At 39.0% G+C, this 25,512-nt stretch overlaps 1 protein-coding gene across 2 annotated transcripts in view; it reads left to right on the top strand.

The window, feature by feature from the left end:
- BTBD9 (BTB domain containing 9) overlaps positions 1 to 25,512 on the top strand; it is a 459,841-nt gene that overhangs the window by 61,299 nt on the left and 373,030 nt on the right. For both annotated transcript variants that reach the window (XM_054569314.1, XM_054569315.1), the window contains exon 4: positions 981 to 1,245. In XM_054569314.1, coding sequence (XP_054425289.1) covers positions 981 to 1,245 — 265 coding nt within the window. The remainder of the gene's footprint in view (positions 1 to 980; positions 1,246 to 25,512) is intronic.

Genomic DNA, 25,512 nt, shown 5'->3' with positions numbered 1-25,512 from the left:
GTAAAAACACAACTGAAACACAATAGAAGATTTGTGCAGTATATGGAGAAGGTGCTATAACTGATAGAACATGTCAAAAGTGGTTTGTGAAGTTTCATGCTGGAGCTCTTGCTGGATGATACTCCACTGTCAGGTAGACCAATGAAGTTGATAGTGATCAATTTGAGACATTAATTGAGAACAATCTATAATATACAATGTGGGAAGTAGCCAACATACTCAAAATAACCAAATCAATAAAGTTATTGGTGAAAATGAGAAATATGTCTTTATGGAAAAAACTAAACAAATTTTTTGACCAACCCAATATTTTTGTTAGCTTAACATTAGCTATTATGTGGTATTTTATACTGTATAATAGAGTAAAACTATTTTGCTCAATCTTTCTCTGAACCTCCAGGGTTCAGAGAAAACCTTTTCCTTTCTGTGTTCCTCCTAGGACATGAATATTTCGAATGAGAATACCTATTTAAAAAACTACATATCTTGTTTTGAGTTTAAACTATGATTTTTATTATTCACTTCAGTTTTAGAGGCAAGGTCTTTTGAGGGTTGCACTGTACTGCTGGAGGTCAGACTGAAAATCTGAGAATCAAAAATATGGTAGTGCAGTAATACTGTGAAACAAAAGATTTTGAATTTTAAATGCTAGATGTATCTTACTGACTCATAAATGTAAACTCTCCTGAAGAATGTGTATGGAAAGACAGCTAACTCCTCATGTTGCCATTTTTTTCTTGTTATTTTATTAAAGATGGGTGCAGATGTGTTAGAAAGACTCGATGTTTGATGTAGTGGTACAAGATGCCTTCAGGTGTTCATACAGCCACAATGTGCAAGAGAGTGGATGGCACAAAGATGGAGAGAAAATGGTCAAAAAGAGTTAATTGTTTACATATAATTGACACTTGCATTTCTTTTGGATAATGAACATGGTTGAGCTCTGTATAACTGGAATTTCTTCTTGTTATCCTTTTCAGACAGCACTTTTAAACATCGTATTAAGAGATTCATTTGCAGCTCCCGAAAAAGATATTTTCCTAGCCTTGTTAAACTGGTGTAAGCACAATTCAAAGGAGAATCATGCTGAAATCATGCAGGCTGTGCGTTTGCCTCTGATGAGCCTCACCGAACTTCTGAATGTTGTGAGGCCTTCGGGACTGCTGTCTCCTGATGCCATTCTGGATGCTATTAAAGTTCGATCAGAGAGCCGGGATATGGACCTCAATTACAGAGGCATGCTCAGTAAGTACCTGTTCATCCTAATCTCACCATGGAGTTTTGTTTTCCTGGTATGACAGTCTCAGCTACAAAGCTATAGTGCAGGTGTACATGGTACATGTGGGTCTAAGAACATATAGCTCTGCTTCCTATGTAATGCCTTTCCTATCATTCTCCTATTAATTCCTCCTGAGAGTACATAGACATTGTAGATTCCCAAAGAGGTATTTCTTGCCATTCTTGGGATAGATTTCTCCAGCTGTTCCCTAGAATGTCAGAAATAGATACTTTCCTCAAAAGCTTTCTCTCATGTGAAGACCTCTCCTCGCTTTCTCCATCAAATCACTACTAAGTACATGGTATGTATTTATTTTAGGCACCATGAACATGGAGATTCTAACTAACAATAATAATAACAACTAACATTTATGTATCATTTCCAACACTTACGTGGTGATTTTTCTTAATAAAAAAATAGCAATTAACACTTACAAAGTTTTTTATGTTTCAATAACTGTCTTACATCATCATTTAATTCTCACAGCAATCCTCTGAGGTGCATACCATTATTGGTTCCATTTTACAAGTGAGGAAGCCAAAGCACAGAGTTTAAGTAACTTGCCCAAGGTCATACAGAAAGATTCATGGAGCTGAGAGTTAAACTTAGGCTATGCAATTAACCACTAAACTGCACTGTGTAAGTGCAAAATATAGTCTCTGCCTTTGATCCTTTTAATTTCATTGTGGAAATAAGACATACCCCCATGAACATTTAAATATAGCAATTCAAGAAGGGTACATGTTCTGAACTTCCGAAGAGGGCATAGCTTAGAATGCTTGAGGGAAATTTCATGGAGGTTATAAAGCTTGAGGTGAGCCTTGGCATTTATTTGATTTGAATGGCATCAGGGTGGAGTGTATGTCAGAGGGGAGGACTGGTGAGGTTAAGAGACAAATTAGAGCATTTAAGGACTGTGAACAGAAGAGCTTGCTTGGAGTGAAAGGCTTATGTTGATTAATAATCAAGAAAGTTTGTAAAGATTAGCTCAAACAAAATCATGGAAGGCTTTGAAACAAGATTGGGATTTTGCTTATGTGCAGTGAGAAGCTGATTTTAGAGATGGGGAGAAGCATGAGTGCAGTGGTAGTTTTGAAAGATTGATCCATGGTGGTGCTATACTCGATGATGTGAAATAGGGAAAAACTGGATTCAAGGAGACTGGTGAGGAGGGTATTTTACCTGTGCACAGTTGATACGACTTTAAACTAAAGTGGTGGCTGTGAAAATGGAAAATAATGGATGTATAGAGGAAATATTTTAAAAATGATATCTTGGTGATTCAAAGGACCTAAATTTGAAGATTTTGTTTGGGAGGAAGTTAGCTTATTTTATGAAATTTAAGAAACCAGAAATTCTGAGGCACCATTGTTTTATGTACCACTAAGAAAGGAAACAATAATGCCATTTAAACCATGACACAGCATCATGTTTCAGAAATGTTAACATTTGAATACAAGTGTGCCTTAGAATAATGAAATACAGTAATTGAAGAAGATCCTGTGCTTATTTTTAGGCTTACTGAGTTTGAGGGTTTCTGGTACATCCAAGTTCTAAGTTTTTTCTCATGTTGGTCATTTCTCTGAGCAATGTTTTCCTTGATTGTGGCATTAGACACTCTCTTGAAATATTGACTGATCTTAAGTAGGTGTCCGAGCTGACTTCTGTCCTGACTCATCAGATTTAGATTTCTTTTCATTGGACATTGAAGAGAAAGCATGGGTTTTGGAGCCGGGGAAATTTGACTTCAAATGCCCAATTATTCACTTGCTAGTTATATAACCTGGTATTAAATTGGATAATGGATTTTGCCTTTAGTTCTGTATATCCTGTTATTGTTATGAGAATTAATTGAAAAAATGCACATAAATAATGTGTTTAAGCTCTATATAGGAAACCATTGTTACATTATCATTATTTGTGTTCTTCCTCATCTTTGTATGTCTGTGTTCGAATTAACACATTATTTTAAATGTATTTTTACTTACCTTTGGTCCTTGAAGGTAGAGCTTGATCTTGATATACTTAACATTTAACATACTTAATAACATGTAGCAGACACTTGGTGAATGAATGCAAGGAAAAATGTCTAGTAACAGTGGAAGCAGGTTACTGGTGTTTAGGAAGCAGTCAAAGTTGGTGATAAAAGAGTTGAAACCTGGGCTAGAGCATAGAGAAGTATAGGTCAATCTGTGATTTAGAGCAGACCAATAGCCATGGGGCTGCAAGCAGAGAAGGAAGAGTTAAGAGGTAGGAAGAGAACTGGGAGAGGGTTACAGAAGCCATATAGGAGAGAGCTTGTACATGGAGAGGGTGGTCAGTGCTATCTGGTGATGCTGGGTGGTCAAGAAAATTGAGAACTGAGAGAAAACTTTCGGATATAAATTGTGGTGAGTTGGTGTGTAGTCTGGGTTGAAGCTTGCTAAACGAGGAATTAGGCCATGGGCTTGAAAAGGTGGTAACTACAATATGTTAACATCTGTTGTGAGAATTAGAGTGAAAGGTAGTAGAGAAATAGTTTGGTAGCTGCAGGGAACAGGTCAGGAGAGGTCTAGAAAGGGATTTAGAAGTTGTAGAAATGGTGCTAGATAGTGTAGGAGGATGGAGAGGGGAGGGATAAAAGACAAGTAAAATAATTTTAGACTTTATAAATTGTCATTGTTGGATTCTCTTCTGTAAGCTTCTTTTTTCCCTCCTTCTTGCCCTAGTTTTAGTCTGAGGTGCTGATGGGGCCCCGCATCTGGGTTTGTTTTAAGGCTAGGTTTGGGACATTGCTACAGGAGTATGGAGGTGCTTTGGACATTTCACATGGTTATCGGTAGCTTGGAATTGATTAGCTGCTCAGTATAGTTGTCTGACATGTTATAATAGCCCATGAAAATACTGTGAAAGAGAGTAATCAGTTCTGAAGTGACATACTTACTGTAATTATTGCTCATAAATCTTAAGCTCTTCATTTTGGAATAATTCAGTGGGAACTCAAGGAAGAGATTATACAAATACTTGGGAATCTTTTATCTAACTTCTGAACTTGAGAAATGATTAGATAGTGGGCTGTTTTTCTGACTTTTTACTTATATATATAGTAAAATCAGTAATATAAGTACTAAGGAAGCATGTCACTTTCCCATCAGATCTTAAAAAGCAAGTTAGCTGTTTCCTAAGTAAATGTTACCTAGACGTTTATATCATTTTTTTCCCATCAGATTTCTTTACTGTTATGGGAAAAATAGGGTCTAAAATTTCAGAACTGTTCCTGAGGTTATTGTTCTGGAAAGATAATTGTGCTTATTTTGAAATTATTAAGCAAATTTGTTTGTTTTTGTTCTTTTCTGGGTATAGGTTCTTCATCTTTGGGGACTTTTCATAAAGTGTAGAGAAGTTTTTTTCTTAGGACTAGGGATTAATATCCTTTTTAAAATTCTTTTTCTTTTAGTTTATTAACATTGGTTTCTGGAAGGTTTAATTCTTAGAGCTGCATATCCTGAGGCTTTTTATCAAATTACAGGGATTTTTATACCCTTCAAAAAGAAAGAGGACCCAAAGGATGTGTTAACTTACCAGTGAATGGTTTGTCTTTCAGGGAGAGTGGTTTAGACAAGTTTTGTACGTATATAATGATTAACATTTGTCTGTAAACCTGGGGAAAGGGAATTAACTTTTAATGATAGTATTTTTTCCTCTAAGGATATTTGAGATGCTTGTACTCAGACCATTCTCTTAATGTTTAGTTTTCTCTTAGTTGTAGAGATATTTATTTCTGCCTTGAAAGTTGTTGCTTTTTCTATTCAGACTAAGTTGCACTTTATTTTGCTTTTCTCAGGATTTAGACTTTGGCAAAGAGAACAGTAATTTCTTGTTTTTTTCACGTTTACAGCAGGGTTTATGTCACAACTTTCCTCCTCAGGATTTCTTTATTGAGTACAAGTCTGTTCCTAGGACTGCTTAGTTATTGATTAGTACATAAATGTGTTTGTGTGTTTAAATCTGTGCTGTAGGTAAATGGGGGCATATATTTATTCCCATATTTTCCAATATCTCAGATCAATGGAGTTTGCTACTGTAATATTATAATTATTGCTTTTTTGGTGTAGACTCCTGCTAGACTGAGCTGCTTGAGAACTGTAATGATTCTTTTCACTTGTGTTTTTCCAGCACCTAACACAGTGCCTGAATCTAGATTTCAAAATAAATGAGTGAATGAATTTATTCCTTGCTTTTAGACTAGAATTTAAAATTTGTCTCACCTATCTCACAAAGACAGCAATAAAAATGAGCCATTAATACTTTCAGAACTCTTTGATTTATATTTCTAGTGTATCTTCCCAACTCTAGTTTATAGTATCTTCATCTGTAAACCAGGGGCTTCACAAGTAATCTCTACTGAGTGTTCCTCTGGGGAAGCACCTTGTCTGATACGAACTCTTGGCTTCATTAGATGGTGAGCAGCTAGAGGGCTGAGTCTAACACAGGGACCAGCACATAGAAGGCTGCTTAGGATATTTTTCCCCTTTAAATAAATAGGATGAAAGTCCCTTTCAGCTCTTATATGTTTCCATTCCTTGATTTTTTATAAGTAATTTGCCTAAAGTTACTGAGTGAAATTGATGTCCGAGTTGGAACCGAAGTGCTGATCTGACTCATGAGGTCAGTACTCTTCGCTAGTCTCCAGCCTGGGTTATTTTCTATTTCTATTTTGTGACGTTTGAGGGCCAGTACTGTGTAATATGGAAAGGAGACCTGCAGAGAGTGGAGATAACAGGACAATTAAGGTAAGACAAGAGTTACCAAGAAAGTCACATGTGATGACATAGTTATTGGAAGGGAGGATCCATCATTCTTCAGAGAGGTCAGGTTGGGGAGAAGATTTAGGTGTCCTTCAGAGAGCTAAGTATGAATCTAAATGATCCATTAAGGGTGAACAACTGTATCAGCCTAGATGTATTAGGTTGGCCAAAAAATTCGTTTAGTTTTTCCCGTAAAAGACACATTTTTCGAGAGAAAAGATGGCGGAGGAGTGAATGGGAGTCACGCTGACCTCCTCCCAAAACCAAACTGGAATTGCAACTAAATAATGGAGTAATCACCTGGAAAGCAGTGGAGCGATAGTGGGAGAGGAGCCTTGGTGCCGCGGACAGTGGATTCTACTCTCACACATCCCAACGGGTGAGAATTGCGGTGGAGGCTCGAGAGGGTGGGCTGGGTGCCCACGGGCACTGGCACCAGAGGGACATTGAAACGGCCAGTTAGCTTCCCCCGAGAAGAACGGGGTCTGAATCATAAACAGGAACCCCTAAACTACAGCAGCTAAAGCCAAGAAAATACAGACAAAAAGCAACCCCAAAAAGCTTAGGGGCGCTCTCTGCCAGAGACAGGTGGCTAGGGATGCAAAAAGACATTTAAAGAGCAAACGCAAAAGTTGCAGCGGCAGCCGCCCTCCTTGATTGCTGGGTAGAGGCGGCAGCAGGGTGGGCTGGTGCCTGGGAAAAGAATGGTGTGGAAGACTTTGTGAAGAGAACTGAGACGGCGGCTGGTGGAGCCCGGGTGGTAACGCACTTCCCACTCTGCAGCTACCATCTCGCTCAGGCATAAGGGAATCAATTAATTTGCCTTTTGTGCGCTCTGCACACAGCTTGTACGTGTGTGAGCTGCGGGGCTGAGTGCAGACTGGCTGGGAGAGCCTTGAGGAGAGACTGGAGACAGAGGTGTTGGGGAAAGAACGGGAGGAGGAACCGGGGAGTCCTGACTCCCTCCCCGTTCGGTAGTCTCCATTGTGGGCTGGAAAGGCACGACCCCAAAGACTCAGAAGCGGGGCGCGCATGAACCAGTAGGCCTGCGATTGAAACGCAGTCCGCACAGGGGTGGGTCCTTGGCCGAAGGGGTCACAGAACTGCCCAGAGGCCCCTGAGGGGAGACTAGAAACGGAGGCATTGGAGAAAGAACGGGAAGAGGAACCGGGCAGTGCCGACTCCTTCTCCTTGCTGTAGTCTCCATTGCGTGGAAAGAGGCCACACCCCCAAAGAGCCAAAAGCCGAAAAGCACACATAGACACCCCCAAAACACCCAGAGCAGGCGCGCACACTTGCACCGAGTGACCGGCGAGGCTTGGCGAGCGTGTGTGTGACGCACGCGGGCTGGCGAACGCTTGCACCGGCCGGCAAGGCCTCACACAGACTGGCACCCATACGGCCTGCGAGGGAGTGCACAGAGCAGCAAGGGCAGGCGTAAATTGACCTGCCCGCCGCGATTGCGGAGCGGCCCACAAAATTAGTAGAGCTGCCCAGAGTCCCTGGAGGAGAGATCAGAAACAGGATTAACCGGAGAGTCCTAGAGCTGATTTCCTCCCATTTCCGTAGTCCCCAATTGGCGAGGGCAAGCAACGTACCCAAAGAGCCAAAAGCGGGGAAAATACACAATAGAAGACCCTAAACTGACCAGTGCTGAGAAGCTCACGTGCCAAGGGGGGCCAGATGAGCACGCGAGGTCGCGAATAAGCCCCCTGGTCTGGGGCAGGCACATGTGGGCCCAGGCAGGTGGGGGACCCTGCCACGCTGGGAACGCGCTCAAGGAGCCCGCGTGAGAGCGCAGAGAGATCCCAAAAAATAGCCCAGCCCTGACTGAAGGGGTCACAGAGCTGCTCCAAACAGGAGTCAGACACAGGCATTAGACTCCTGAAAGGCTCAAACAAACAACCCAAGGCCCTATAGGGTCAACAACTGACATCATCAGAGGCAAGCCCAGAAAGAAAAGTAAAGGACAAAAATACTTAACAGACTCTCACAAAAATGGGAAGAAAAAGAAGTTCCCCTCAAATGAGTGGCAAAGGGGACTCCCCACAGAAAGAGCTAAATGAAATAGAGGCAAGGGAACTATCAGATATTCAATTCAAAACAATGGTTCTAAGGCAGCTCAATGAGCTCAGCCAGCTCAAAGATAACTATGAGAAACTGCAGAGAAACTATCAGGATCTTACAGCAAACTATATCAGCCTGGAAAAGGACATAGAAACTATCAAGAAGACACAAGAGGATATGAAGAATACCATCTCTGAATGGAAGAACACAGTAGAAGGAATCCAAAGCAGGCTGGATGAAGCCGAGGATCGAATCAGTGAGATGGAGGACAAGGTAGAAAAAAGCTACCAGAAAGAACAAGAAATGGAAAAACGACTCAAAAAGAATGAAGAGGCATTTAGGGAAATGCAGGACAACCTGAAACGCAATAATATCCATATAATAGGGATACCAGAAGGAGAAGAAGAGGAGCAAGGAATAGAGAACCTCCTCGAAAAAGTAATGATGGAAAATTTTCCTAATTTGAGGAGAGAAAGGCTCTCATGGATCCAGGAGGCACAGAGGACCCCACTCAAGAGGGACTCAAAGAGGTCCACTCCAAGACACATCATCATTAAAATGGCAAATGTCAAAGACAAAGAGAGAATCCTCAAGGCAGCAAGGGAGAAGGAGAAAGTAACATACAAGGGGGCCCCGATATGCCTAGGAGCTGACTTCTCAACAGAAACACTACAAGCCAGAAGGGAATGGCAACAAATATTCCAAGCCATGAAAAGCAAGGGCCTACAGCCAAGGCTGCTCTACCCAGCAAGGCTCTCCATTAAAATAGAAGGAGAAATATGGAGTTTCCCAGACAAAAGAAGGCTAAAAGAATACATCTCTACCAAACCAGCACTCCAAGATATGCTAAGGGGACTGGTTTAAGCAGATGAAGGAAAAGAATGAGACAGAGAGGAACACAGGTACAAAGAGAAAAGATGAGTAAGTTTCTATCAGTAATATCTCTCAATGTGAATGGACTAAATGCCCCAATCAAAAGACACATGGTAGCTGAATGGATAAGAAAACATGACCCACACATATGCTGCCTACAAGAGACCCACCTCAGAGCAAGAGACCTACACCGATTGAAAGTAAAGGGATGGAAAATAATATTCCAAGCAAATGGGCGTGAGAAAAAGGCTGGCGTTGCCTTACTTGTATCAGACAAAGTAGATTTCAAAACAAAGGCCATAAAAAGAGACCTAGAGGGGCACTTTATCATACTTAAAGGAAGAATCTATCAAGAAGACATCAACGTTGTAAACTTATACGCTCCCATTATAGGAGCCCCCAAGTTTATAAGGAAATTGTTGGATGACTTCAAAAAAGATATAGACAGCAACACACTGATAGTAGGGGATTTCAACACCCCACTGTCAAAAATGGACAGATCTTCCAAACAAAACATTAATAAACATATCGTGGCGCTGAATGAAACACTGAATCAAAGAGACTTAACTGACATATATAGAACCTTACATCCCAAAGAAGCAAAATACACATTCTTTTCAAATGCTCATGGCAGTTTTTCAAAGATAGACCACATGATAGGACACAAAGCAAGCCTCAGCAAATTCAGGAAAATTGAAATAATACCAAACTTTTTCTCAGACCACAAGGCCTTGAAACTCGAAATCAACCTCAAAGAGAAACTTCAAAAACTTGCAAACTCATGGAGACTGAACAGTACACTATTAAACAATGAATGGGTCAGTAATGAGATAAGAGAAGAAATAAAAAAATTTCTGGAAACAAATGAAAATGAACAGACAACTGTTCAAAACCTATGGGACACAGCAAAGGCGGTCCTGAGAGGGAAGTTCATAGCAATACAGGCTTACCTAAAAAAGATAGAAACATTTCAAATAAAAGACCTAACACTACAACTTCAAGAACTGGAGAAACAACAACAAATAAATCCCAGAGCAAGTAGAAGGAAGGAAATAGTCAAGAGTAGAGCAGAACTGAATGACATAGAGACAAAAAGAACAATTCAGAGGATCAACCAATCCAGAAGCTGGTTCTTTGAAAAGATAAATAAAATTGACAAGCCTTTAAGCAGACTCATCAAGAAAAAAAGGGAGAGGACCCAAATTAATAATATCAGAAATGAAAGAGGAGAAATAACAACTGATACCACAGAAATACAAAGGATCGTCAGAAACTATTATGAACAATTATATGCCAAGAAATTTGAAAATCTTGATGAAATGGACAAATTTTTAGAAAAGTATAATCTTCCAACACTGAAGGAGGAAGAAACAGAAAGCTTGAACAGACCGATAACAGCTGGGGAAATTGAAGCAGTCATCAAGAAACTCCCAGCACACAAAAGCCCAGGACCGGACGGTTTCCCAGGAGAATTTTACAGAACATTTAAGGAAGAGCTAACCCCTGTCCTTCTCAGACTATTCCAAAAAATCCAAGAGGAGGGAAGACTCCCAGACTCCTTCTCTGAGGCCAGCATCACCCTGATCCCAAAACCAGATAAAGACGCTACAAGGAAAGAACACTACAGGCCAATTTCGCTGATGAACATAGACGCTAAAATCCTCAACAAAATATTGGCAAACCGCATCCAGCAATAGATTCAAAAGATTATCCACCACGATCAAGTGGGATTCATCCCAGGGATGCAGGGATGGTTCAATATACGCAAATCAGTAAACGTGATACATCACATAAATAAAAGAAAAGACAAAAACCACATGATCATCTCGATAGATGCAGAAAAAGCATTTGATAAGGTACAGCACCCATTTATGATCAAAACACTCAGCAAAATGGGAATATATGGGGCATTCCTCAACGTAATAAAGGCCATATATGAAAAACGTACAGCTAATATTATACTCAACAGGCAAAAACTGAAAGCTTTCCTACTAAGATCGGGAACACGACAAGGATGTCCGCTCTCACCGCTTCTTTTCAACATCGTATTGGAAGTCCTAGCCACAGCGGTCAGACAAGAGAAAGAGATAAAAGGCATCCAGATAGGAAAGGAGGAAGTAAAACTATCATTGTTTGCAGATGACATGATAGTGTACATAGAAAACCCTGTAGACTCTACCAAGAAACTCCTCAACCTAATAAGTCAATTTGGCAAAAGAGCAGGATACAAAGTCAACATTCAGAAGTCAAAGCCGTTTTTGTACACCAGCAATGCAATAGAAGAAGAAGAAATCAGAAAAAAAATACCATTCGATATAGCAAGAAAAAAAATTAAGTACCTAGGCATAAATTTAACCAAAGACACAAAAGGCCTGTATGCAGAAAACTATACAACATTGAAAAAAGAAATTAAGGAAGACACAAATAAATGGAAGCATATACCGTGCTCATGGATTGGAAGAATTAATATCCTCAAAATGTCCATACTATCCAAAGCAATTTATAGATTCAACGCAATCCCTATTAAGATACCGATGACATATTTCACATAAATAGATCAGACATTTCAAAAATTTATATGGAACCATAAACGACCCCGAATAGCCGCAGCAATTTTGAGAAAGAAACACAAAGTAGGAGGGATCACAATACCGGACATCAAACTCTACTACAAAGCCACCATACTCAAAACAATCTGGTACTGGCAAAGAACAGACCCATAGACCAGTGGAACAGAATAGAAAGCCCAGAAATAAGCCCAGGTCTCTATGGACATCTAATATTCGACAAAGGGGGCAGAAGCATAAAATGGAGCAATAACAGCCTCTTCAACAAATGGTGTTGGGAAAGCTGGACGGCTACATGCCAAAAATTGAAATTGGATCATCAGCTGACACCATACACAAAAATAAACTCAAGATGGATAAAAGACTTAAATATAAGTCACAACACCATCAAAGTCCTAGAGGAGAACATTGGCAGGAAACTCTCAGATACCCCACGCAGCAATTTTTTCAGATATGTCTCCTAATAAAGCAAGGGACATAAAGGAAAGAATAAACAAGTGGGACCTCATCAAAATAAGAAGCTTGTGCACGGCGAAAGAAAACATCAGCAAAATGAAAAGGGAGCCAACCGTATGGGAAAATATATTTGCTAATGATACATCAGATAGAGGTTTGATCTCCAAGATATATAAAGAACTCACTGGACTCCACTCCAAGAAGACAAACGATCCAATCAAAAATGGGCAAAGGACCTGGGCAGATGCTTTTCTAAGGAGGAGATACAGAGGGCCCAGAGGCATTTGAAAGGATGCTCGGCATCACTAGCCATCAGAGAAATGCAGATCAAAACCACCATGAGGTACCACCTCACACCGGTCAGAATGGCCATCATAAACAGATCGACAAACAACAGGTGCTGGCGAGGCTGGGGAGAAAAGGGAACACTAGTACACTGTTGGTGGGAATGCAGACTGGTGCAGCCACTATGGAAAGCAGTGTGGAATTTCCTCAGAAAGCTGAAAATGGAACTGCCTTTTGATCCAGGGATTCCCCTGCTGGGACTATACCCTAAGAACACCAAAACGCCAATACAAAAGAACCTATGCACCCCAATGTTCATAGCAGCACAATTTACAATAGCCAAGTGTTGGAAGCAACCTAAATGCCCATTAGTAGAGGATTAGACCAAAAAATTATGGTACATATACACAATGGAATACTACACAGCAGAAAGAAAAAAAGTACTACTAAACTTCGCGACAGCATGGATGGAACTGGAGAGCATCATGCTAAGTGAAATAAGCCAGGGGGCGAAAGACAAATACCATATGATCTCACCTATAAGCGGAACCTAACCAACAATGCAAAGATGCAAGGAAAATATGACCAGCAACACTGAATGGAAAAGAAATGAACAGAGACAACAGGGAAGTGGGGGGCAGGGAAAGGGAAGGGAAGGGGAAAGTCAAGGAACATATAGCAAGGACTCATGGACAAAACCAAAGGGGAAGAGCTGAGGGAGGGAAGGAGGGAGGGGGCAAGGGAAAGTGGTGGGGGGGAGGCAGAGACAAATGTATTTAAAAAGTAAATAAATTAAAAAAAATAACTGACAAAGTTGTAAGATAGTAAAATATAAAAAAATAAAAAATAAAAAAGAGGACAATGGTGGAAAGAAGGGGAAGGGACTAGACAAAGAACATGTATGAATGGCCCATGGACATGGACGACAGAGTGGGAACTGACTGTGGGAGTGGGCGGTGGGTGTGGGATGGGTGGCTGGAGGTAAAGGGGGAAAAATTGAAACAACTGTAATAGAATAAACATAAATTATAAATTAAAAAAAACAAAAAAAGAGAAAATAAAGACATTTTTCATTTTCACCAATAACTACGTTGATTTGGATATTTTGAGTATATCAACTGTCTCCTGTGTGGTATAACATTGAATGTTCTCTGTTGATGTCTCAATTTGATCTCTATCAACTTCAGTTGGTCTACCCAACCATGTAGCATCATCCAGTGAGAAATTGCCAGCATGAAACTTCGCAAACCATTTTTGACGCCTTCCATCAGTCACAGCACTTTCTCCATACACTGCACAAATCTTTTTTTTTTGCGTTTCAGTTACATTTTTACCATTCTTGAAATAAAAAAGCATAATATGCTTTAAATGTTGAGTATTTTCTTTCATCTTGAATGTCCAAATTGCTACACAAAAATTAACCAATTTTGATGTTTTTTTGTAAATGAACTCTGATATGACAGCTGTCACAATACAGTTGAACAAACTTGTTTTGAATGAAGTTAAAGACAACTAAGTGCTACTAGAACCATCTTGCAGAAAAAAACCAAATGAACTTTTTGGCCAAACCAATAATGGAGAGCTTAGTAAAGGATGGTTAAGAATGTAAGGCAGTGAAAGAAAAACACAAGATAATTAACCCAGTACCACTCAGATTTTGCCTTGTTTCTACCTAGCTGTGAAACTTCAAAGGTTAACTTCTTTCTTTAATGTTTATAAAATGCATCAAAAATGACAAATGTAGTGCGGTAAAGAAGGAGGCATAGGTAGGCATGCTTCTCCTCCTTGAACAACCATAAAAAGGATCACAACTAACTTCAAAACAAAAACACCCAGAACTGCCAGAAAATTGAACTGTATGGAAGTCTGACAACCAAGGATTTAAAGAGGTCATATTTATCCAGATGGTTAGGATGGGAAGAGATAGGGAGCCCAGGCAGAGAGTGGCCAGTGAAAGGGGTAGTCCTACATGCAAGTGTGTGGGTAAACATCAGGAGGGATACCTGGGGAGCAAGCGATTCCAGCCCCAGGCCGGTCTGCAAAACCCAGGGCTCCAGGCCTGGGGAAATAAAGCCTCATTAACTTTTGGCTGTAAAAACCAATGGGGATTGGGGCTGTGGAAAAAACTGCCGGTCTCTCAGGAAAGTCTGTTTAAAGGGCCCACGTGGTCCTAGAATATATGCAAGCCCACCCACTCTGGGAACCACCACCAGGGCAACAGATAGAAGGGGCCAGTAGCATACAGGAAGTGGATGAAATGACTGGAAATGGGGCGAGTGCCGAGCAAGTCTCCAGCAGCCAGGCAGCAGCATTGTCCCCTCTCTGACACCTCCCCCACATACAGAGCCTCAAAGTGGTGAAGGGGTTTGCCCCACCTTGGTGAATACCTAAGGCTCTGCCCAATAAAAATTAACAGGTGTGCAAAGACAGGAAGTCAAAGAAGCTCTACCTAAAATACAGAAACAAACACAGGGAGGCTGCCAAATTGAGACAAATAAATATGGCTCAAATGAAACAACAAGGGAAAAAAACCCAAAAAGAACTAAACGAAATGGAGATAGCCAACCTATCAGGTGCAGAGTTCAAAACACTGGTGATAAGGAAGCTCAGAGAACTCACTGAGTACAGCAAAAGCATAAGGGAAGAAATGGAGGCTACACAGTGAAATAAAGAGAAATCCACAGGGAATCAACAGTGAAGGGAAGGAAGCCACGGTTCAAATCAATGATTTGGAACATAAAAAAAAAGTACACAGTCAACCAGAACAAAATGAAGAAATGAGAATTCTAAAAATTGAGGAGAAAATAAGATGACTCTGGGACATCTTCAGAGTGCCAACATCTGAATCATAGGGATGCCAGAGGAGAAGAGGAAGAGCCAGAAGTTGAAAACTTACTTGAAAAAATAATGAAAGGAAACATCCCTAATTTGGTGAAGGAAGTAGACATACAAGTCCAGGAAGCACAGAGAGTCCCACACAAGTTGGACCCAAAGAGGACCACACCAAGACACATCATAATTAAAATGACAAAGGTTAAAGATAAATAGAGAATCTTAAAAGCAGCGAGAGAAATACGGAGTTACCTACAAAGAAGTTCCCATAAGACTGTCAGCAGATTTCTCAAAAGAAGCTTTGCAGGCAAGAAGAGACTGGCAAGAAGTATTCAACGTGATGAAAAGCAAGGACCTACAACCAAGATTACTCTATCCAGCAGAGCTATCATTTAGAATGGAAAGGCAGATAAAATGCTTCCCAGACTGCTTTAAAATGCTTTAAATGCTTTAAATTTAAAGAAATTCATAATCATCAAGCCCTTATTATACAAAATGTTAAAGGGACTTATTTAAGAAAAAGAAGATGGAAACTATGAACATTGAAATGACAACAAATTCACAGCTATCAACCGCTGAATCTAGAAAACACAACCAAACTGAACATACAAGCAGAACAGGAACTGAATCATAGGTATGGAGATCATTTGGAGGTTATCAGCTTGGAAGGGGAAGGGGGAGAATGAGATAAAGGTGCAGGGATTAAGAAGCATAATTGGTAGGTACAAAATAGATGGGGATGTTAAAGAGTAGTATAGGAAATGGAGAAGCCAAAGAAGTTATATGCATGATCCATGGACATGAGCTAAGGGGGGCATTGCCAGAGAGAAGGGAGGTACCAGGCAGAGTGGAGCAAAGGGGAAAAAAATAGGGACAACTGTAATAGCATAATCAATAAAATATACTTTAAAAAAATGACAAATGTAAAGAAAACTATTATTGTTACCTGCTATTTCCTTTAATCCCTACCACTTTCTCTATATTTTAAAAATTTAAATATTTTATTGTTTATATTTAACAGTTATCCCCATTTTTTCCCCCTTTGTCCTCCATCTGATCCATCCACCGCTCCCACAGTCAATTCCCACACTGTTGTCCGTGTTCTTTGACTAATCCCTTCACCTTCTATCGGACAGTCTCCACCTCCTCCCTCCTCTTTTACAGCTATTAGTCTGTTCCGTATTTCTATGCCTCTGGTTCTATTTTGCTTGTTAGGTTTTTTCATTGTTGTTGATTATATTCCATGTATATATGAGATAATAGAGTACTTGTCTTTCACCAGCTGGCTTATTTCACTTAGCATAATAATCTCCAGTTCCATCCATGCTGTCAGAAAAGGTAAGATTTCTCTCTTTTTTTCACTACTGCAGAGTATTCCATTGTGAAATGTGCTAAAACTTTTTTATCCATTCATCTACTGATGGGCACTTAGGCTGTTTCCATATCTTGGCTATTGTAAATAGCACTGTTATGAACATAGGGGTGCATATGTTCTTTTGAATTGGTGTTTCAGCATTCTTAGGATATATTCCCAGTTGTGGAATTGCTGAGTTAAAAGGCAGTTCCATTTTTAACTTTTTGAGTTAACGCCACACTGCTTTCCACAGTGGCTGCACAAGTCTGCATTCCCACCACCAGTGCACTAGAGTTCCCTTTTCTCCACATCCTCAGTAGTTCTTGTTTGTTGATTTATTAATGATAGCCATTTTGGCAGGAGTGATATAATATCTTGTTGTGGTTTTAATTTGCATTTCTCTGATGACTAGTGATGTTGAACATCTTTTCATATGTCTATGGGCCATACTTATGTTTTCCTTGGAGAAGTGTCTATTCAAGCTCTTTGCCCATTTTTTAATTGGATTGTTTGTCTTCCTGGTGTTGAGTTTTATAAGTTCTTTATATATTTTGGAGATTGAACCGTTTTCTGATATATCATTGGCAAATGTGTTCTCCCAAACAGTGCATTCCCTTTTCATGGTGATGATGGTATTTTTAGCTGTGCAGAAGCCTTTTAATTTGATGTAGTCCCATTTCTTTATTTTTTCCTCTGTTTCCCTTGCCCTAGGAGATATGTCAGAAAAAATATTGCTAAGTGAGATATCTGAAATTTTTCTGCCTGTGTTTTCTTCTAGGATTTTTGTGGTATCACAACTTATATTTAAGGCTTTTATCCATTTTGAGTTCATTTTGTGACTTTGTTCTTCTTTCTCAAGTTGCTGAGTCTATTTGGGTCTCTTTTGGTTCCATGTAAATTTTTGGAATATTTGCTCTAGATCTGTGAAATATGCCATTGGTATTTTAATAAGAATTGCATTGAGTCTATAGATTGTTTTTTGGGGGTAGTATGGACATTTTAATGGTGTTAATTCTTCCAATTCATGAACATGGTATATGCTTCCACTTATTGTATCTTCCCCAGTTTCTTTCTTCAGTGCCTGTAGTTTTCTGAGTACAGACCTTTTTTCCTCCATGGTTAAGTTTATTCCTAGGTACTTTTTTGGGTATTTTTGTTACAATAGTAAATGAGATTCTTTTCTTAGTTTCTCTTTCTGATAGTTCATTATTGGTATATATAAATGCCATCAGTTTCTGAATATTGGCTTTGTATCCCACTACTTTGCTGAATTCATTTATTAGGTCTAGCAGTTTTTTGGTGGAGTCTATAAGGTTTTCTATGTACAATATCATGTTGTCTGTGAATGACAGTTTTACTTTCTCCTTTCCAATATGGATGCCTTTTATTTCTTCTTTTTGTCTGATCTCTGTGGCTGGGACTTCTAGTACTATGTTGAATAAGAGTAGTGAGCGGAGATACGCCTATGTTCCTGATTGTAAAGGAAATGCTTTTATTTTTTGCCCTTTAAGTATGATGTTGGCAGTAGGTTTTTCGTACATGGCCTTTATTATGTTGAAGTGTTCTCCCTCTATTCCCACTTTGCTGAGTTTTTTTTTAAAATCATAAATGGGTGCTGGATTTTATCAAATGCTTTTCTGCATTTATTGATATGATCGTGTGATTTTTTTCTATCATTTTGTTTATGTGATTCATCACATTTATTCATTTGCCAATATTGTACCAACCTTGCATCTCTGGGATAAATCCCATTTAGTCATGGTGTGTGATCTTTTTACTGTATTGCTGGATCTAGTTTTCTAATATTTTGTTGAGGATTTTAGTATCTGTGTTCATCAGAGATATTGATCTGTAATTTTCTTTCTTTGTTGTGTCTGTACCTGGTTTTGGAATTAGGATAATATTGGCCTTATAAAAAGGGTTTGGGAGTCTTCCCTCTTCTTGAATTTATTAGAATAGTTTGAGAAGGAGGGGTGTTAGTTCTTTGAATGATTGGTAAAATACACCTGTGGAGCCATCTGGTCCAGGACTTTTGTTTGCTGGAAGCTTTTTGATTACTGCTTCAATTTCACAAGTTGATTTATGTCTGTTCAGGTTGTCTGCTTTTTCCTGATTCAGTTTTGGAAGATCATATGTTTCTAGGAATTTATCCATTTCAACCAGGTTGTCCACTTTCTTGACATACATTTGATCATAGTATTTTCTTACAATTCTTTGTATTTCTGTGGTAGCAGTTGTTACTTTTTCTGTTTCATTTCTCATTTTTAAAAAAATTTGGGTCCTCTCTTTTTTTTTCTTGGTGAGTCTGGTTAAAGGTTCATCGATTTTGTTTATCTTTTCAGAGAACTAGCTCCTGGATTCATTGATCTTTTGAATTGTTTTTATAGTCTCTATACCATTTATTTCTTCTCTGATCTTGATTATTTCCTTCCTTCTATTCACTCTGGACTTTGTTTATTGTTTTTCTAGTTCTTTTAGTTGTAGAGTTAGGCTGTTTATTTGAGATTTTTCTGTCTTCTTTAGGTAGGTCTGTAATGGTATGAACTTCCCTCTTAGGACTGCTTTTGCTTGTCCCATCGGTGTTGGGTTGTCATGTGTTTATTTTAATTTGTTCCCAGGTACTTTTTGATTTCTTCTTTGATTTCATTGTTGTCTCACTCATTATTTAATAACAAGTTATTTACCCTCCTTGTATTTGAATGTTTTTGAGGGTTTTTTTTTAAATTGTGATTTCTAGTTGTAAGCTGTTGTGATCCAGAAAATGCTTGAGATGATTTCAATTCTTTTGGATTTGTTAAGACTTACTTTGTGTCCTACCATGTGGTCTATCTTTGATCCATGTGCACTTGAGAAAAATGTGTATTCTGTTGTTTTGGGATGAGACATTGTATAAATGCCAATTAAATTCATTCAATCTAGTGTGTCATTTAAGGTAGCTCTTTCCTTGTTAATTTTTTGTCTAGAAGAGCTCTCCTTTGGTGATAGTGGTGTGTTAAAATCCTGTACAACAACTGTATTGCTGTCGGGCTCTTCCTTAGATTCCTTCAAGATTTTCTTTATATATTTAGGTGCTCCTATTTTGGGTGCATGTATATTCAGAAGGGTTATATCCTCTCATTGGATTGATACCTTTGGTGTTATGTAGTGACCTTTTCTTTCCTCTTGTTATAGCCTTTGTTTTGAAGTCTGTTTATCAGATGTAAATATTGTTACTCTATATACATGGAATGTTTTATTCCATATTTTCATTTTCAGCCTGTGTAAATCTTTTGTTCTGAGGTGGGTCTCTTGTAGATAGCAAATATGTATGGGTCATGTTTTCTTATCCATTGAGCTACTCTGTGTCTTTTGATTGGAACGTTTAATGTATTTACATTTAAGGTTATTATTGATAGGTACTTATTCGTTGTCTTTTTTCCCCTTTGAACCTGTGTTCCTTTCTATATCTTCTTCTTAGAGCAGTCCCTCTACATCTCTTGTGATGCTATTTTGGTAGAAATGAGCTCCTTTTCCCTTTTTTGGGGGGTGGAGAGGAACTCTTTATTTTGCCTTCCATTTTAAATGTCAGCCTTGCTGGATAGAGCAGTGTTTGTTGGAGGTCCTTGCTTTTCATAACTTGGAATATTTCATGCCAGCCCCTTCAGGCCTGTTGTGTTTCTGGTCAGGAGTCAGCTGACAGCCTTATTGGAACTCCCTTGTAGGTAGCTCCCTTTTTTTCTCCTGCTGCCATTAATATTCTCTCTTTATTGTTAAACTTTGCTTGTTTAATTGTGATGTGTCTTGGTGTGGGTCTCTTGGATTCATTTTGATTGGAACTTACTGTGATTCCTGAACTTGTGTGACTTTTTCCTTCACCAGGTTGGAGAAGTTTTTTGCCATTGTTTGTTAAAACAGGTTTTCCATTCCTTGATCCTATTCTCCTTCTGGCATCCCTATGATGTGAATATTAGGCTTTTTGTTGTTCCAAAGCTCCCTTAAACCATCCTCATTTTTTAAAAATCTTTTTTCTGTTTGTTGCTCTGACTGGGTATTTTTTTCTACCTTGTATTCCAAATAGCTGATTTGATCCTCTGCTTCATCCAGCCTGCTTTTTATTCCTTCTAGTGTATTCTTCATATCAGGTATTGCATTCTTCATTTCCAACTGGTCCTTATTTATAGTTTGCATGTCATTTCTCGTAACCATTACTATGAACTCTGTGTCTGTTAAGTTGCTTGCCTCAATTTCTTTTAGCTCTTTTTCTGGGGATTCCTTCTTTTCTTTCATTTGGACCTTGTTTCTTTGTCTCTCCATTTTAGCTGTCTCTTTTTGTTTGTTTCTATGTATTAGATCGATCTGCTTTGACTCCCTGTCTTAGTAGGAGACCTGTGGGACTCCGTGGTGCAGTCTTCTTGATCTCCTGAGCTGGGTGTTCTAGAAATGTCATTCTGTGAGTTATGGGCTCTCCTGTTTTATTTGGGTCCTGATTGTCATTGGTCTGTTTGTTAGTGGGATCTCCTCCCTGGCTGGCTGACTAAGAGGCTCAAACCCATCATGTCTTGTATGCTGTTGTGCAGGTGCTAACAGAACAAAGCAAAAAACCCTTTCCCCTGGAAGGGCCATGCTCTCCTCAGTAAAGATGGCTGCTATGGTATCCAGGTATATCCTGGTACAGAAATCCTCGCAGCTGCTCCCCCACATCTCTCCCCAATGCTTCCCACTCGACTCTCCTTGTACGACTCCAGTCCATGCTGTCTTCCGTTCGCCAAGTCCAAGATGAGTGGCTGTGACCACAAAACCTGTGCTTTGGTCCCATTAAGAAAAAAAGAAGAAACAACCAGTGATTCTGTCTCTCCCCAGAAGACAAAAACCCTGTGGCCTTTCACTGCTGGATGCTAGGTGGGTGGCTGATCCTGGTGCTGGTGCCGCTCCATACTTGGGAGCCTGATCTGGATTCTCTCCAGGGGAAGCTCCCACAGCCATGCCATAACATAGGCCCGTGGGGATGGGCCATCCCCTTTTACATCCCTGTTTTTCCTACCAGTCTCTAGTTGGTTTCTAGCTGTCCTTGGTTAAAAGTCTCTTTTGCAGGTAGTCTTTGGTTATTTATTTTGGGTGGCTGTTCTCCTCCATAGTTTTATTTCCAGTTTGATTCTGGGAGGAGGTGTGAGAAAGATCCTTCTACTCTGCTGCCATCTTCTCAGGACCCTCGACCATATTATTTTTCAGAGCTTTATTCTCTACTGATAGACAAATATAAGCAGTAAGGATATTTATAGTTTGAATTATTTTATTATGACTTGAGTTTTCTCATGTTGACCTCTTGTGTTAAATTCATCATTTAACTATAGATTTAAAAAAATACTTTGAGTTATATTTTTATCCTGGTACTCAGATTATAGTTACCATGAGAGAATTTGCACTGTGTAAATGATGCCCATTTTGAAGTGAAAAATACTTTCAGGGAATCTATATCAAGAAGAGTTAGAAAAGTTCTCAAGTACCTTTGAAATAAACTTCAAAAGATGACTTAGACTTGTGCTAGAAATTTCATTCCCATTTTAGATTTTTAGTTACAGTCACTTGAAACACATGTGCCTAGTGTGTTATTTCTAGTTTGATAAATTTTAGAGGTGAAGAAGTTTATGTTTAGAGAAAATTAAAGAGTAGTGGCATTTTCTAAATCTAGAAAGCTCAAGTTCCCCCTTTTTTCCCTTGGCCTCGACCAATGGTGTCAGAATTGGAGGAGATGGTTTCACTAGTGAGCAGCAACAGACTTTGGACTTCTGGGTACATCCTATACCCAGAAATAAAGGACTCATGTTTCCTTTGACCAAGTAGTTGCACATCATTGATATTTGAAAAGCACTAAGTCAAAGCTCTTGTTTCTTTGCTTGCTTTGTAAAGTGCTTAATCTCTAGATTGGAGGTGTCAGGAGGGCAGGGCCTATCTGTCTAGTTTACTGAGATAGTCCCAGACCCCTCACATGGTACCTGGTACAGAATGAGTCTGCAGTGAATATTTTTAATTGATCAAATTATTTATACTTGTACAGTGTTTTAGCATATATTATTTCTAGCATAATCTTAACAGTAATTCTGTGGGTGGGGTGGCAGTGTGTTATTTTTCGATGAGAAAACAGATTTGCAGAGACCAAGAGGCCTCTCTTTCTTAGGTACTTGGTGGTAGAGACTGTGTCTCAAACTTAGGTTTTCTTGTGTGAAGTCCAACTTTTTTTTTTTTTTAATATATCGTACTGTCTGTTTCCTTCCTCTGGGTCTTGGGTCACCTTAGAAGGAAGGGGTTAGGAAGAGGGGGTAAATATGTTTTTTTCCATCAGAAACCATTCACAAGGGATGTAGCAGAGTAGGGACCCTGGAGGCAGACTACCTGTGTTCTGATTGCAACTCTGATACTTGCTGGCTGTATGACCCTGGGCAAGAAAATCCATCTAAACTTTTTCCTGTGCCTACTTCCTCATCTGCGAAATGCATGTAGTAACAGTTTTACACTCAAAGGATTTTGATGAGGAGCTAGTTAAGAAAATTAATGAGGTTCGTTAAATAAATGAAAAATAAATATGAACAACATATGTGATTACCATGAGCTAATAGAACCTAGAAAGTTATAAATCTTAAGCTTCTGGTGGTAAGAAACTGAGCATGACTGTTTTACTTTGTTTTGATCTGAGTTTTCTTGGTTATTGCAAGTAAACTAATCTCATCCCAGTTGCATTTCACTGGTACTTATTATTGGCTTCTGGAGCCATTCTCTTATCTGTCTTCTTTTGAAAAAGTTTCTTTTTCTTTTTCTTTTTAAGTCATGTTTTTTCTTATACAGCTGTCTCAGTTTTTCTCCTTTTGCCCTCCTCCACCCATCTTACGCCTCCCCCTGCTCCCACAGTCATTCTCACTGTATTGTCCATGTCATGGGTCATTCATACATGTTTTGTCTAGTCCCTTCTCCTCCTTTCTACCGTTGTCCTCCTTCCCCAACCCCTCTGGTCACTTTCAGTCTGCTCCATGTTTCCACGCCTGTTGTTTATTTTCTTGAATAGATTCCACTTATAGGTGAGATCATATGGTACTTGTCTTTTACCGACTGGCTTGTTTCACTTAGCAAAATATTCTCCAGTTCCATCATCCATTTCGTCGCAGAAGATAGGAGTTCCTTCTTTCTTTTTATTAAAAATGCAGATTGATTTTACTTATTTATTTTTTTAAATGTAAAGATCCATTATAAAATATTAAAAAATTCAAATCCATTATAAAGTCTCAGCAATTAAAACAACATGACACCAGCACAGAAATACTCAAGTAGATCAATGAAATGAAATGAGCATTCTAAAACAAATGTATATATCTGTCTAACAAATGTAATATATGATTGAATTGTTATTTCAAATCAATGGGAAAAGCAAGGCTTATTCAACAAATAAGGTGCATGAACCACTATTACTTGAGATAAAACAAATATGGAGCCCTATTTCACACATTCTACAAAATATATTCAGGTGAGTTAAAAATCAGTATGTAAAATCTAAGGGGTTGTAGGAGAAAATACAAAATAATATTTACCTTACCCTGAAGTAAACCATTCAAACCCAGAAGCTGTAAAATAAAATACTGACAATATGACTATATTAAACATTTAAGACTACACAGTAATATACATATAAAAAAAGTTAAGGGACAAATAATAGAATAGGAATGCATTTGCAACACATCTAAAAAAGGGTTAATAGTTTTTCTTTTAGGGAAAAAATTCTACAACCATTTAATCAAAAAATGGATAAAGAATACCAAAAAGCCATTTAAAGCTTTTAAAAATAATAGAATTAGGCAAGAAATATACAAAACAGGTTTAGTTTCAACAAATAATAAAGAAACAATTAAAATAACACGTCATTGTCACAATCAGATTAATAAGGATTAAAAATATTGGTAACATCAAGTACGGGTGACTGTGATAAGACCTGGGTATGCATAGGCTCTTTCTCTTCATCTTCTTAAAGCAGTCCCTTTAGCATATCTTGCAACGCTGGTTCAGTGGAGGTGTACTCTTTTAGCCTTCTTTTGTCTAGGAAACTCCTTATTTCGCCTTCCATTTGAATTGAGAGCCTTGCTGGGTAGCGTGGTCTTGGTTGCAGGCCTTTGCTTTTCATGACTTGGAATATTTCTTGCCATTCCCTTCTGGCTCGTAATGTTTCTGCGGAGAAGTCAGCTGCTAGCCGTATCAGGGCTCCCTTGTATGTTACTACCTGTTTCTCCCTTGCTGCCTTTAGGATTCTCTGTTTGTGTTTGATATTTGCCATTTTAATGATGATGTGTCGTGGAGTGGGCCTCACTGGGTTCCTCTTGAATGGGACCCTCTCTGCTTCCTGGGCTTGTGTGACTTCTTCTGTCCTCAGTTTAGGGAAGTTTTCCATCATTACTTTTTCAAACAGGTTCTCTATCCCTTGCTCCTCTTCTTCTCCCTCTGGTATCCCTACTATACGGATGTTATTACGTTTCAGGTTGTCCTGCATTTCCCTAACTGCCTCTTCATTGTTTTTGAGTCTTTTTAAAATTTTCTTGGTATTTCTGGGAGCCTTGACTACCTTATCCTCCAGCTTGTTGATTCGATCCTCTGCTTCACCCAGCCTACTTTTGATTCCTTCTACTGTGTTCTTCAATTCAGAAATTGTATTCTTCATTTCCTCTTGCCTCTTATTGACAGTTTCTATATCCTTTTTCATGCTGATACAGTTTGCACTAAGTTCCTCGTCATTTCCCTGTAGTTTTTAGTAATTCTCTCTGAGCTCACTGAGCTCAATGAGCTTCCTTAGAACCACTTTTGGAACTCAATATCTGATAATCTACTTGCCTCTATTTCATTTGGTTCTCTCTCTGGGGATTCCTCCTTTCCCTTCAACTGGGGGGTGTTTCTTTGTCTTCCCATTATTTGTGAGACTCTTCCTTTTTTGCTTCTGCTTCTTAAATTGGTCTGTCTTGATTTCCTGACTTTGTGGTGTGAACTTCTTGGTAGGAGACT

Source organism: Pteronotus mesoamericanus, unplaced genomic scaffold, assembly GCF_021234165.1.
Source record: "Pteronotus mesoamericanus isolate MK-2021 breed Mesoamerican mustached bat unplaced genomic scaffold, CSHL_Meso_final contig_20, whole genome shotgun sequence".
Taxonomy (NCBI): domain Eukaryota; kingdom Metazoa; phylum Chordata; class Mammalia; order Chiroptera; family Mormoopidae; genus Pteronotus; species Pteronotus mesoamericanus.
The sequence above is the reverse complement of the archived record's forward strand: the minus strand, read 5'-3'. Positions and strand labels throughout refer to the sequence as shown.